This window comes from Balaenoptera ricei, chromosome 1 (assembly GCF_028023285.1).
Source record: "Balaenoptera ricei isolate mBalRic1 chromosome 1, mBalRic1.hap2, whole genome shotgun sequence".
In the NCBI taxonomy this organism is placed as follows: domain Eukaryota; kingdom Metazoa; phylum Chordata; class Mammalia; order Artiodactyla; family Balaenopteridae; genus Balaenoptera; species Balaenoptera ricei.
In genome coordinates, this window is record NC_082639.1 from 14570869 (window position 1) to 14585307 (window position 14439).

The 14439-nt window shown below is 46.3% G+C and overlaps 1 protein-coding gene across 8 annotated transcripts in view; it reads right to left on the reverse strand.

The window, feature by feature from the left end:
• Window positions 1-14439, reverse strand: part of UBR4 (ubiquitin protein ligase E3 component n-recognin 4) — a 126936-nt gene that overhangs the window by 39961 nt on the left and 72536 nt on the right. For all 8 annotated transcript variants that reach the window (XM_059915013.1, XM_059915004.1, XM_059915021.1 and 5 more), the window contains 16 exons: window positions 14211-14318; window positions 13655-13771; window positions 12489-12698; window positions 10833-10982; window positions 9355-9582; window positions 8529-8607; window positions 7790-8035; window positions 6502-6670; window positions 5833-5977; window positions 5162-5247; window positions 4346-4433; window positions 3891-4084; window positions 2048-2287; window positions 1505-1643; window positions 649-774; window positions 406-534 (listed from right to left, as the gene is read on the reverse strand). In XM_059915013.1, coding sequence (XP_059770996.1) covers window positions 406-534; window positions 649-774; window positions 1505-1643; window positions 2048-2287; window positions 3891-4084; window positions 4346-4433; window positions 5162-5247; window positions 5833-5977; window positions 6502-6670; window positions 7790-8035; window positions 8529-8607; window positions 9355-9582; window positions 10833-10982; window positions 12489-12698; window positions 13655-13771; window positions 14211-14318 — 2454 coding nt within the window. The remainder of the gene's footprint in view (window positions 1-405; window positions 535-648; window positions 775-1504; window positions 1644-2047; window positions 2288-3890; window positions 4085-4345; window positions 4434-5161; window positions 5248-5832; window positions 5978-6501; window positions 6671-7789; window positions 8036-8528; window positions 8608-9354; window positions 9583-10832; window positions 10983-12488; window positions 12699-13654; window positions 13772-14210; window positions 14319-14439) is intronic.

Below are 14439 nucleotides of genomic sequence, written 5' to 3' on the forward strand. Positions count from 1 at the left end.
TTCCCTCCGATGGGGGTGGGGTCTGTAACATTCCATCCACCGTATGGCCCACCCTGGTTGACTAGAGTTGGTGTGCCCTACCCTTCAAGCCTGCAAACACGTCTATCAGAAAAAACGGGAACAAAACCTTGGCACCCAATTTTTTTAAAACCAGTTAACCCCTCTACTAAAACGTGGGCTGTGAATGGTCAAGAAAAACACATCTATAATAATCTCCGTTATTCTGTTTTCTGGAATGAACTCAGCTCTCTACTAAGCACCCAAAACCGCTGTGGGTGAGAAGCTGTGCGGCTGGGCAAGGGCACCCCTGGAGCTGAGCTTCTGGGGGAGAGCAAAGAACTGCTTTGACAACAACGTTGATAACACACGACAAAACACACTCTCCAGCTGCTCCCGTTTCTCTACCTGGATGATTTTGGAGAGTTCATCGAAAGAGTTCTTGCAGTCTCCACAGTACTCCTGCGCCAACTGCAGGATGTACCGGTTCACACTGGCTGAGGTGGAACTGATGCCCCCAGCCGTCCCCGAGTCATCCTGCAACCAAGAGGGAAGCTGTCAGCCTTCCACCATGAGATGGCCTCACCCAGGGGCTAGTTTTCTGCTTCTGATCCAGAACCCTCTCCAAATGTCCCTCCAGCTTTGGATTACCTGCGGCTTTTCAGGAGCTGCCTCGTTCACTTTGCAGAGCAGGTTCTCCAGCTGTGGCCGATGTCCCATCAGCTGGTGATACACTCGATCAGCTTTGTCCAGAAGTGTGTTGATGTTGGAAACAGCCTAGACAGGAAGAGACAGGGGCGTGCGTGAAGGCTCGTCAGCATGAAGATTTTCCCTGAGTGATCCGTCAGGGACCTCTAGGTCAGGTACTGTGTTTCATACGTTATTTCCATTCCTCACAATAATCCTGTGGGGCGGGTATGTTATTTTTAATAATACACAACGTATACGATATATGTATAAATGAACAATGCTGAGAGCAGTGACTTATGCCAGGTCACACAGTATTAAAAAGCACAGGTGGTACTGGAACTTTCATCCTTCTGACTCCAAAGCCAGGTGTTCTTTTGCTTTGCCAGGCTGCTGCTGCTAGTGACTATCCTGACAGTTCCCCCCTCTTCCCTGTCCTCCCATATCCAGTCCCACCACATCATGCTGGCAGAGAACGAGCCCCTGAACAAGCCAACAATGAGGGAAGGCCAGCAACCGCAATTTGAAGCAGCCTGTGGAACAAATGCAGGGCACGTCACCCAAGTTCTATCTGCCTTTCCAAATCCTGTCATTTGTCCCTTGAGATATTCTAGTTTCATTAACAACATGTCTCCAAAATTCTACACAAACCATGTGTTCCAATATATCTGTCTTATTTGTTGCCACTCAAAAGCCGAGCCCTGAAAATAGTGCCAAGTTGAGAAGACTTCAGCTAGAAGGGAAAGCACGTTCCCCGCATCAGCTCAGCCCACAGCTCAGATCAAAGCCCTGCCTGAGTCTCGGACGGATGCGGCCTCACCTTCTTCCGGTCTTCTTCATTCTCAATGGGATCCACTGCACAGCAAGGCTTGGCATAGAGCATGAAGTCGAAGCGAGCGTATTTACAGAAGCCACAGGCATTGCACAGGAAGGGGTCCTTTTCATCATAGTTGATGGATCTGAAAAACCATAGTGATTGGGTCAGGGGGCAGCAGAGGATCTGTAGGGAAAGGAGATGGACCGTGCCACATCTATACACTGCAAACTATTGCAGGGACTCTCAGAGGGGCAGCAGCAAATAGGCGAGGATGACTGAAGCAACCAGGTAACAAGAAAGGGAGACCCAGAACCAAACTTAGGGACCCCAGCACCACCCACCACTGGATGGTCACGTGAATTCACGTGCACGCGCACGCCCACGCACACCCCACTCTTCCCCTTTTCCATCCTTGAACTCCGCACTCTACATACCCATAATCCTCTAGTTATTATGAGGGCACCACACAATGAAATTGAGCACAATGAGACTCTTACAGAAAAACACAAGGAATGTACCTGGCCTGGGTGACAACCACTCACTTACCTGCATTTGTGACACTGGTAGACGTTCTCTCCACAGTTGCCGCAGACCCCTGGGTTGGCAGGGACTGAGGCACTACAGCGTGGGCACTGCAGGGTCTCCGTGGAGGCCTGATAGTTTTCATAGAAGTCTGCAAACTCAATCATCAGGTTGGAAGCCACTATTGGCAAAGGCAGGTCAATCTTCACCTCTGTCTGCCCGGGGGTCAGCTGAACCTTCTTGGCTTTGTGCCAGCGAGCTGGCCTAGGAGAGACAGTGTCAGACAGAGGGGCAGGCAGATGGCCTAAGAGCCTCTCACAAGACCCTCGGCAATGACAGTCTGATGAGACAAAGAGAAGACTGTCCCTACCTATTCTTCTAATGCCATTAATTCATTATTCTAAGGATAGGAAATCTGGCAAATAAAAGCAACTTAATTTTAAAAATATGTTTCCTCTATTCTTTCTCTCTTAAAAAAAAAAAAAGGGTATAACATACAGGTGCTTTAAGACATTATATATGATAATTTTTGATACTCCAGAAAAACAAGGGAATGCACATCAAGGGAAGATATTACTCCAAAAGTATGCCACACTGAAGCCTGTAATCCCAAGAGGTACCATGATGACGACTGCCATGAGTTCCTATCAAGACAACTACCTTGGAAGGATAAAACTCAGGTTGCTTTAGAGAGACACAGGGACATACCAGGATCCAGACCAAGTGCCAAGTAGAGTCAGAAAGAGTAAAGGCATGGGATAATTTAGAGGTAATTATATTAATACAATTAGAGCTAATATTTACTAAGCACTTATTATGTGTCAGGCTCTGTTCTCAGCACTTCACATATACTAACACATTTAATCCTTAAAATAACACCTTGAAAGTGGACTTCTCTTCATTTTACAGTTAAGGAAACTGAGGCTACGTAAATTCTCCAAGGGATGTGAACCCACAGTCTCATTCCAGAGTCTGAGGTCTTTACCAGCAGCTACGCTGACTCTACAACAGAAAATCAAATCCACCTTCTCCAGAGGGGACTGGGTCATCCCAATGAGCAGCTTCTACTTGCAGATCATCAGTGTTAACTATGCTTTTCAAAGGACAAAGAGAAAACTTCCTTTAAGCAGAGCTCCTGTGGCCATTTGTTCATGTGGTACATGCTAGCTTTATGCTACCTTTAGAGTAATACCAATACTTCCATTCTATGCACAAAGCAGCACTCCCTGTAGGTCTAAACATTCAAGTAGCAACTGCTTATATTCTCTGCCCAAAAAAAATGCTTGAGTCTTCAACAACAAGTGGTCTGTCTCTGTAAAAGTTGACACTATAACCCATGCTAGTGTCCTCTTTGGCCCATATACAACATGCCTTGATTCAGATGTTGGGAGAGATAATCTAGAAAGATCCAACATCAGCATGTGTAGAGGGAATGCACCATGCAGAAATGGAAGGACTTCAAACTAGAGAACCTCCTGGAGAAACACTGCCTGCTCTGTGAACAAGAGAACAGTGTCTTAATCCAAGAAACAACTACTTCCCATATAGAATAGTCTATCTAAAAATAGAACCACTCTAGTTAACATGGGTATGAGAAGCCTAGAGTCCCCCTCACTCAGCTTCCCTTCAGGCTGTTGAAGATCTTAGACCCTGAGGGCTCCACAGGACATAACTTCAAAATAGTTTTCGTCAGCATCCTTAAGAACTGGTGTTTCACCTGTGTCCCTCAGCCATGACCTAAGTAGGCAAGAGGACATACTAGGCCTCTAGGAATGTGCTGCTTTACCTGATTCCAGCAATCGAAGGCAACAACTGGTATTGAGCCTCGTAAGCCTGCTGCCCCTCCCCAAGTCTGAAAAGCCCGTACTTGTTTTTCAGCTCCACGATGGCCTGCACAGTTCGGTTGTTGTAATAGAGGTTGACAGTCCGCACCATCTTGGTCCGTTTCAGGTCCCCAATTTTCACCGTCACTTTGCTGATGGTGTGGCTGCCAATGAGCTTCACAACCTGCTGGGTGGTGGTGTACCTCGTGTCCACTTTAATGGAAGACAGCTTGATATACTAAATGCAAAAGCACACACAAAACACTGTGTTAGTTCAAGGCTAACGGCTCATCCTGTCCTCTTCAAAACTCATCAGCGTAACCCACTCTTCATCCATGGATGAAGTTTCTATTTAAGGTAGCAGGGCAGGTAAGGGTTAATACCACTGCAACCAACCATTGGGAGAGGGATGCCTATACAGTAATAATCAACCTCTAAAAACAAGAAACCCACTGGCCCTGTAAGCCTCAGGACTGTCCATGTTAAAGATGTCACTTACACAAAATGGCACTTCTGGATTATTACACACCAGGCAGGGATCACTCTCCAGGTAATAGCCATCAAACTCCACTAGGCCAGACAAGGTGCTAAGGAAGAAAGCAGTCTTAGCATAAGGAGATTTTCATTTTAGAAAGCATGGAGCTTCACAAAGAAGCCATGAGAAAACCATGGCTCAGTATTCCCCAAGGCAAGCTTCACTCTAGTGAGAACACAAGGAAATGTGAGAAATCCCAACAGAGTTAAGTCACAGGAAGGGAATTTCAACTGAGTGACCTTAGACGTTTCCTATTTCTGAGCTGTTCTGAGGTCACAGGAATCCTAAATGTTACATTAAAATTTGACTCAAAGAAGAGTCACAATTAAATTTACTAAAAATCATTGAATTGTACACTTGTAACGTGTAAATTTTGTTGTATGTAAATTATACCTCAATAAAGTTTGGAGGAAAAAAAAGAACAGTCACTAATAAACCAGGGAAATAATAAACTGACAGTTTAACCAACACTCTCTTCCAAAGTTGTTGTTTTTTTTGTGTTTTTTTTTTTAATGCAGCCATTTCTGTAAACTTGCCTTATGTGATTTACACTTAGACCCTTGAAAACTAGAGACCTTCTTAAATCATTGCTTACCAAACCCTAATTCAGCAGTTGCATTTTGAGCACCTTCTATGCACAAGGCCCCAACTACAAGGGAGGGATTCAAAGACCAACTAGACAGGAGCGTATTGATTCATAAATAAGAGCCCATCCATGTAGAAATAGCAACTGGACTGTTGACCGAGCTTCAAACAGGAAGAAAGCAGAACAAAACTCACTTGTAAATGTTGGAGTTGGGATGGTTGGTAAGAATGTGGTTTTGAGTACGAAGAATCTCCACAGCCTTCTGTGAATATTCTTTCAACTGAAAACAGAAGTCAATATAGGACCAGAATTAAAGCCCAAGGGAAAGTCTTACTGGCAAAGACTTTTTTCCTCTGCTTTCTAGCTGATACCACCCTAGAAGTAGCAGCCCTCATTCAGAATCAAACAAAGCTGAGCCTAACTCCTAGTCATTTAAAGGATTCTATCTTCTTTAGTAGTTTCCACGATCTTAGTGACAGCCCCTCTTTTTATACCTTGTGGAGGAAGAGAAATTTTATTATTATGGAGAAGCCATGAAATGGTTATCTAATTGCAAAAACACGTTGGATATGTGATCAGGACTGCCAGGAAACCCAGAGGAGCACTTTCTTTCCCAAGCAACTTTAATGAGTTGCATTTTCTTCCCCACTTTATCTACTTCTATTGGCTAAGCCAAATTCAGACTATACTTAATTTGCTAGTGTATATTATCTAGGTGGCATACATACTGGGAGTGCTTAATATATATTTAAAAGAGATTTCATATATGTACTCCCATGTGGGTTGATCATAACGTTTCTTAACTCAAGATAAAAAAGGTTAAAATGTGGCAAGTTAGCCTCTTCGACCGTAGATCGTCTGTTACCTTCTTCTCTGTTTGTGGGGTTTTCAAGGAGAAATATCCTAGTAGGTCCACAAACTGAGCAGCCTTACGACCGTAGGCTGGGAGTTCTGGCCATATAGACCACATCAGATCTAGCAGGAGCTCCTGTTGAGATTTGCTAGAGTTTCTGTAGATAAATGACAGTTCATATTATAAGCAGCAGAAAACCCTGAGGTTCCTTTATTTATCAACAAGGCCCAGGTACCGTTTTGGAGATGAATCTATTTCCCCACAACTATGAGTTAAGTTTGAATGGCTCTACTGTTCTTTTGACAATCAACCTTAACAGATGTAGCATGATCCTTTCCTGTCTTCAGGAGGTGATTTATTCCCATCATCTGACATCTCTCAATGGCAGAAACTGAGCTTTGTTACCCTAAAGAGTCAAGCCTGGTCATCTTACAAACTTCTAAACATAGCCTTCTTAGTGGAAAACAGATCATCTCTTGCTTCTGACATCAGTTTAATAGCCAAAAAGCAGATAACTCAATGAAGAAATCTGTAATAGTCAAGAGGATTCAGACTGGTGTAAATACTGAGAGTACGGACAACCCTGAGTATGTAACATAGAGCCAAGACAGAACTGTTGATACATCACCCACTCTGGTCCCAGACCCACACAGTCTGCTAAAACTAAGCCCCGGATCCTACCTGTAGATATGCAGTGTCAGGCAGTGGGCCTGCCAGCGCACGGAGGAAGAATTGGACTCTAAGAGGAAGCAACGCAGAAACTGGACCAAGGTCTCCTTATCTGCAAATTTGTTCAGCTGGTTCACCAGAGCTGTGCACAGCTGGTCCTCTTGGCTGCCTGAGCTCTCACCTGCAAGATCAAAGCAGGACTGAAGGGCTGAAAAGTAGGAACAAGTGGTCTAGGGTCCTACAGCCAGTGCTCAGGTGGAAAGAGAGGGAATTCTGTCCACGTTTTAATGTTTCACCAAAATGGTTATGATTTGAAAACAACTTTCAGTTGGTTACTGGGGGACAAAAAGTCAGCCCCAGATATAATAATCCTACCAAAAAAAGTACCTCTACAAGCCTGGCACTGACAAAGATAGTCACACTGGAGAAGGAATTTCCTTTCAAAAGTTTGCTACCTACAACAGTCAACATTACCACAGACCGGCACAGAGGGATCTGAATAATTCATTGGGGAATGTGAACCTCCACTGCTCTCCACCAATCACCTGTCTCAGGCCTCCAAGGACCATGAAAATCAGGAACGCAGAAAAAAGCTTTTGCCTTTCTGATGGCAAGGACTCAGCTAAAGCTCACTATAGCGTCCATTTGTAGAGCATTTACCAGTTTACAAGGCACATTTATAAGCATAGTTTCATTTAACACTGACAATCTCTCCACGAAGCAAGTGTTATTATTTCACAGAAAAAGAAACTTGGGCCTAGTAAAAATGTTTGGTGCACTTTGACCTTTCCTGTTACAGACACTAGGTATGGAAGTCACACTCTTTAAGGTGTCACCTTCAAAATAACTGAAAATGAGACCAAGAGTAGACACTAGAGGGCATTTGGGTTTTAGGTCCCTGTAAATCAGGATGAAAACCCTTTCAGAAGAAGAGAATGACAAACTTATGGTTACCAAGGGGGGAAGGGGGGAATGCGATGAACTGGGAGATTGGGACTGACATGTATACACTACTATGTATAAAACAGACAACTAATGAGAACCCACCGTATAGCACAGGGAACTCTACTCAATGCTCTGTGGTGAACTAAATGGGAAGGAAATCTAAAAAAGAGAGGATATATGTATACATATGACTGATTCACTTTGCAGTACAGCAAGAAACTAACACAACATTGTAAAGCAACTACATTCCAATAAAAATTAATAAAAAAAAAAAAGAAGAAGAGAATGAACCATGTGCTCTCAGAGAGATCAGAACACATGACCCTGGTCACTGAGACAAGAAGGTGACCCTTACCCTCTTTCTCCTTTTCCTTTTCTTCTTTCTTACTCTTCTTCGTGGATGACTTTGACTGTGTTGTGGCTTGTCCAGAACCGGTGGCCCCAGGGGCGGAGGAGGAGGAAGCACTGGAGGGCCCTGCCGAGGCCGCCAGTGCAGCGAGGACTTTGCTGCCACACAGAGCACAGGAGAGCAGCTGCAGCAGCACCGGAGACACCCCCTCATCCACCAGGAAGCTGACTTGGAGGAGGAAGTACAGGACAGCTGCAGGCAGAGGAGACGGGGGCTCAGCTCTGACACAACTGCGAGACTCACACACAAGAATGGGAGCACCTGCTCCAGACGTCAGGGCTGCCCTACTCCCACCACCTCCGTTGTCCAGGTTCTCTGCTGGAAGTTCCCAGAAGAATTTACACCCTCTTCGGAAATGTCTGACAAGTACTGCAACAACTACACAGAGACTGGCTCCCAGCCCCCACTCTTTTGAAGAGGATGATTCTCCTCCTTAGCTGACCACAACAATCTGGAAGTCAGATACTCCTACCTTGTGCTCCCACCGCACCCCACATTTTATCTATGGACGCTGAGCAATCTTGTAAGCTTTTACATGTCTTCTTTGCTGGGCAGAGTTCTGTCTATCTTGCTCATGGCTATATCTCTAGAACCCAGTTTAATGCTTGGCATATAGTGGGCTTCAATGAACAGTTCTTGAAGGAATGAATGAATAACAGCAACCAAAAGGAGAAGCACTGCTTACAGTCATCTTTGATGCAGAATTTCTGCCAGTTGATGGTTCGCTGGGCAGCAATCTCTGCACAGGCTTTCAGGTGCTCCATCTGAAATGGAAACCAATCACCAGAAATGACCCACACCTGCTGTCTTGAGGGGTCATCACCTGAGCTCTGGACTACAAACCCTGGCCCTCTGTGCAAGGCTGATCGGTGCCGTGGTGAACCTGGGACCAAATCCCAAACACTGAGCCTCCTATATTCAACGTCCCACCACACAAAGCCCTTTTGTTTTCAGGGATTCTCAATAGTGCAGCAGGAAAGGTAGGTCATGACCCAAGACACTACAATGCAGTTTATTTTTTTCTTGCTAAAAGCATAATAGTAAGAACACTGGATTAGGAGTCTTTAACACTGAAGATGTTCTTTCTAGATGTTCCTATGCAATATATTCAATTTACTCCTCAAAGTCAAACAACTGATTTTAGGTGATAATACATCATTTCTTTAGTATTCAGGGACAAAAAAGAGAGGTGCACAAATCTCGGGTTGATCCTGTCCACGACATGAGCAAATGACACTGGTAAAAAGCCCAAGCCACCCCTCCTCACAACAGAGGAACCACTGCCAGGTGGGGGTGGGACCAGGGAGGGGCAACTGCAGACCCTGAAGCCAACTGCATGTGGCACAGCACCCAGTTGGGTATCATGGATCTACCCTGATCACAACCCTGGCCATGATGTTCTCAAAATACTGAAAAGCCCTGTGTGTGCCGCTCCATCCTCTTACCTACTTGGCTGAGCCTCGCCCACAGCCTCTCCCTGCCCTACCACACCACCCCAGCACCGGCCGTACCAGGCTGATGAGCGTGTCATACTGCAGGGCGGAGCCAGAGCTGGCTGTGACCACACTTGCCCGGAGGAAGATCCCCTGCTCCTCCAGCAGCTTCTTGATCCCGCGCACATGGGAGTCGAGGGTGTGCAAATCCCGGAGCTGGCGGTATTTCTCCTTTGACCCACAGATGAAGAGCAGAAGTTTGCGGACTTGCCGGCGCACAAATGGAGTTTGCTGGATCATCAGGTACTTGAGGGGAGAAACGACACAAAGAGTCAATGACTCTGGAACTGTATCTGTACCAGCCACGGCGCCTTGGTTTTTCATGAGCTGTCACTAAAAACTGGTAACACAAACCAAGCTACTTCCTTGCAGTCAAGCTAGCCTCTGGTGAACTTTAGTATTCCTTACAAGGACCAGGAGAAAGAAAGGCATAGAAAGAAAAACATCAAAAAGGGGAAAAAGTAGTAACATTCCTGCTACCGCTCGTGGAGTACTTAGGAATCTATAGGAGGCTGGTCTCCACTCCAGCCCACCCAGAATGGACGTGTAAAGAAAAAAAACATTCAGAATCTCTCTTTCAGGTAAAAGAGGTGGGGAAGAAGCTGCGTTGTTACATCTACATGACTTGAAATGGCTATTTGCGGTTTGCTAACATTCTTCGTCCCAGAGTTAATCTCATGCTTGCTGTGCAGGTTATTCAGCTATTTTCTCTCAGCTCCAAAGCCACCCCACCATATCCTGCTCTGTGATGTCCAGTCCAGAACTAAAGCTAACTGCGCTGTTTCTTGCCAGCTGGTTCCCTCTTAGGTTCTGCCAGTGGGGAGCACTGGAGGGACACCAAAAGGCAGGAGGGAGAGAAGGGACTTGCTCCTTCCCACCTGCCTGCCGTCCCAGGAGCAGCCCTTCACCCTAGCGGCCTCCAGCATCTCTTCAATAGTCAAGGACAAACCAGGTCCGGGTGGCCCTGTTCGCCGGCTTCTTTTAGAACTTCCAGAACCAAGCACATCACAACCCTTCAGAGCTCCTGAGGTACGGGCAGCAGCAGACCCTCCTCAGACCTGCCAGCCTCTCCTCTGCGTTCAGGGGGCCGCTGGCAGCTGCTGCTGGCGGCAGTTACTAGCCCTGTGCTACCGCAATGTTCCCTTTTTATCTTTTTGGTTCTTCAGTGGCTGTTTAACCAATTCTCTATATTAAAATCTCTCAGTTCATTTAACTAGTATACTTTCTGTTTTCCAGGCAGAGTCCAAACTATTAAACTTGTCCATTATCACCACATGTGGGGGAAGGTAAGTGTAGAGAATCAAAAACTAAAGTGGATGGCTTGCTCTGATACACGTCTTCCACAGTTTCACCACATAGTACACCCTGGAGGGGCAAGACCTAGATGGCGGGAGGGGCTCTGCCGGGGGAAACACCGCATGAGGGTTAGGATGCAAGGGAGCCACAGAGGCAGTCACAGCCGGTGTGTCCTCCCCTCGACTGGGACCTTCACTTACCTCTGAGAGAAAGTAAAACCACGAATGATCAAAGACAGGAGGTGGGATTCGAGAATTGGTGTCAGCGATCTTTTTGATTTGGTATGGCAGCCTCAGGACCATCTCTGTGAGAAGCTGAGTATAGGCCTCAAACACATCAGCAGCATGGCCCTGGGAGAAGAACATTTGTATAAGAACCTGTGATTGACAATTTCCCCTGACCACAGTTAGGAAAAAGGCTGGTCTATTGCTCACTAGGAATACCTCACGTTGAAGATGGTAAATGGCACCTTTCAAAGCTGGAGACTTCACCGACTGATAGTTTAGTTTACAGATCCAGGAAGACCCCAGGCTCCCGGGGGCAATTTCATTACATGCAAAGCTTATTGTGGAGGCAGATCTCACTGCTCTTAAAAGTTCTAACATTTCACTCTGGTTTTTGACACTGGATTGATTTTACTCTGCTTACACAAAAATTAGAATAGGAAAAAATTGAAAACACAGTAATGGAGAAGGATTTCTGACTTTCTATGAGATGTATTCCATTCCCTAGAACCAAAGCTTTCCATGATAACAAGAAATATTCCTGTAACCAAGGGGGTGTCAAAGATCACTAAACTCAGTCGAGATCCTGGGCCCACACACAGAGGCAGGGGTACCAAGAGATTGAGGACAATGGAAACAACAGCTATGCTACAGCCTGTGTGGTCCCCAGGAAGAGTCTGCGAGAGTTTGGGGGCATGTGTCCCACATATTCAATCACCAGATCTATGTCAAGCACTGGGAGTGTGAAGAGAAATAAAATATGGTCTTTGCTGATAGTCTGGAGGGGAAGACTCTACATGTGTGCACAGGGTCTGGGACCAGGGAAAGGCCATCTCGCTCAGACAGCAGCAAAGTGTGTGCTGGGGAAGGATCCAATACTTGAGCTGGGTCTTGAAGAAGGGCTAGGAATTAACTAGACAGGAGAAGGAAGGGATGTAGGAGAGGAAAAAATTTCTGAAGGGACAGCATGTACATTGGGAGAGACGCACAGATTAGCAGGGCTGCATGCAGGGGTGTTATAGTTGATAAAGTAGAGAATTAAGTAGATAGCTGGATCGGCAAAGAACTTTTTGGCTGAAAAGTTATGGAAAACCACTAGAAGGTTACACAAAGAGAAGGACATGATCAGATTCACAATTTTTGCCCTGTTATACTCCCATACTATTCGAAGCAGTCCTGAGTATGCAATAAGAAGCACAGCTACCCCAGGCCATCATGCTCCACTACACATACTCAAATGGAACAGAAATGGTAATAATAATTAACATTTATTGAGCACTGGTATGTGTTAGGCACTGCGCTTTATAAACATCACCTCATCCAATGCTCACAACAACTCTATAAAGCAGATACTATGTGTATGCTCATTTTTCAGGTGTGCAAACTGAGGCTTACTAAGGTTAGACAGAACTTCTCCAAGCTTCATGGCTGGTAAGTGGGAACACCTGTTCCCGAGGGACACGTTCCCGGACTCACCTGACCAGAAAGCCCATCTTCTAAACTAGGGCATCCTGTAACAGCAGGGGGAGTATGTGACATCCTCGGCTCCTTCAGCGCTACTCACTGAGACTGAAGAGGACAGTGCCCTGGATGAGGGACAGGAGTGGTTCACTGCCCGGGGAAGGACCTCACCTTCACATACTGGCGGAGGAAGAATGGGCTCATGTCGGGTGGGGATGACGTAGTATGTGGTTTCAGCAGCTGGCTGGTAGCCACAGGTTCCTCATCGTTCTGCTGGCTCTTCCAGTACTCCAGCAGGGACTTGAGCACGTGCAGGCAGTAGTCCACAGCGCCAGAGCTCAGCAGGGCTGCTGCTGTGGCACTGGAGATGAGGGAAGATGACTGGGGAAAAACCAGGGAGAAGCTAAGAATGGCCTGTAGCACAGTGTGGCATTCAGCTGAGTGTTGGCGGTAGGAAACGCACTCACAACAGCCTTAGGAGTAGCTGTCACGGAAGTGAGGGAGTCACTCTCTTGAGTTAAAAGTTTCCCAACTAGCTCAAACATTTCCCCCACTCTTCTGAACACCAGCATGGTAAGAGAAAACAAAGAAACACCAGTTCCCAACTCTAATCTCCCTACCCATATGTGCCAGAGGCCAAGGAGGCCAGGATTAGATAACCCTTCCACCTGCAGGGAAGAGGTTTTCTCTTTCTCCTTGGACAGCTAGAAAAGAAGCCCATTTATGTTAAAGAGAGAGAAAACTTTCCACTATAGGCACTTCTTGGCAGCCCCACTCTCCTAGTAGGGGCTCTTTCCATAGAACCAGCTTCCAAAGGAGGTGGGGTGAGTGATCACATGAACAGAAAAGCGGGAGAAAAGCTACTGTAAATAAAACCATTAGGAGAGCCTGGCAAACCCCAGCCACCCACACAGCTCAGAAGCTCATTAAGACTGGACGCAGTTCAGCCTCCATTTCTACCTTCTCTGCTTTGTGTTAATCTCCTTTCCACCACACACCACTGCTTTCTCTCTGCTCTATTACCATACCTTATAGCAACATACAGGAGGGGAATCCTCTTAGCCACTCTGCGCCTGGCAGAACAGTCTCCTGCTTTTCAATAATGGAACTTCCAAACGCTTTAACCGCCCCCAGTGGAGGGATTGTTGGAAAAGATCAGAGCTTGGAAGGGACCCCGAGAAAGGTGGATGCTCTGCCCCTGAGCGGTGGCAGCTTAGAATCTTACTGCTCTCAAGCGATGACGGCCTGGCTCTAACAGAGGCCTCTGCCTGCTGTCCGAGCGCCACCCAGACAATCCTCGTTCCCTTCCCCACGCCCATTAGCCCAAAGCAAGATACCTCGCATATGGAAGACTTGGATCCGGATTTGGTCCTGGACATGAAGACACTCAGGAGCCTCATCACCACCAGGTGGACCTCATTCAGGGCACTGCGTTCGTTCTTCTTGGAGACATCCTGTGGACAGAGGCGGAGCCCAGAAGACCACACTTACTTTAACCTTGAGGCATCCTCTCAACAAGATTGCCTCACATGGACTCAGAGACAAAACAAGCTCCAATGTACTTGTGGTCTATATGTGGATGATCTAGAGCCTGATACACCTAGGAAGCCATGTTAAGATACAAACAACCAATTTATTGTTTTTACCTTGTGGAGCTACAAAAGGTCCATGAGGGCAGGGACTTGGTCTTGTTCCTCATTTATAGCCAGAGCCAAAAGTATGCCAGGGCCAAAGCAGGCACTAAAAACGTTTCTGATGAATCAACAGAACTGGAGCCCTCAGTGGAGGGTCACCCCTGAAACTAGGTGAAGCTCCTCTAAGAGAGGAATGAAAAACTGAAAACCGATCTCAGCCAATCCCTGCCTCTCACACAGTATGACTCTCAAATTTCACCTTCTTATCCATGCCCAGTTCAGCAATAAGCTGGGAGAGCAGGTTGTCCAGGGCCCCCTTGTCTTTCTCATCTTCTCCATCCAGATCTGTAGTAAGCATCAGAATGACCTGGACATCAACAGAGAGAGAAAACATGAAAGCCAATTCCCTAAAGAACAACAATTCTAAACACAAGGTGTTTCAGAAGAAATCCCAGTCTTCCTGACTGCCCTGTCAATCATAACAATAA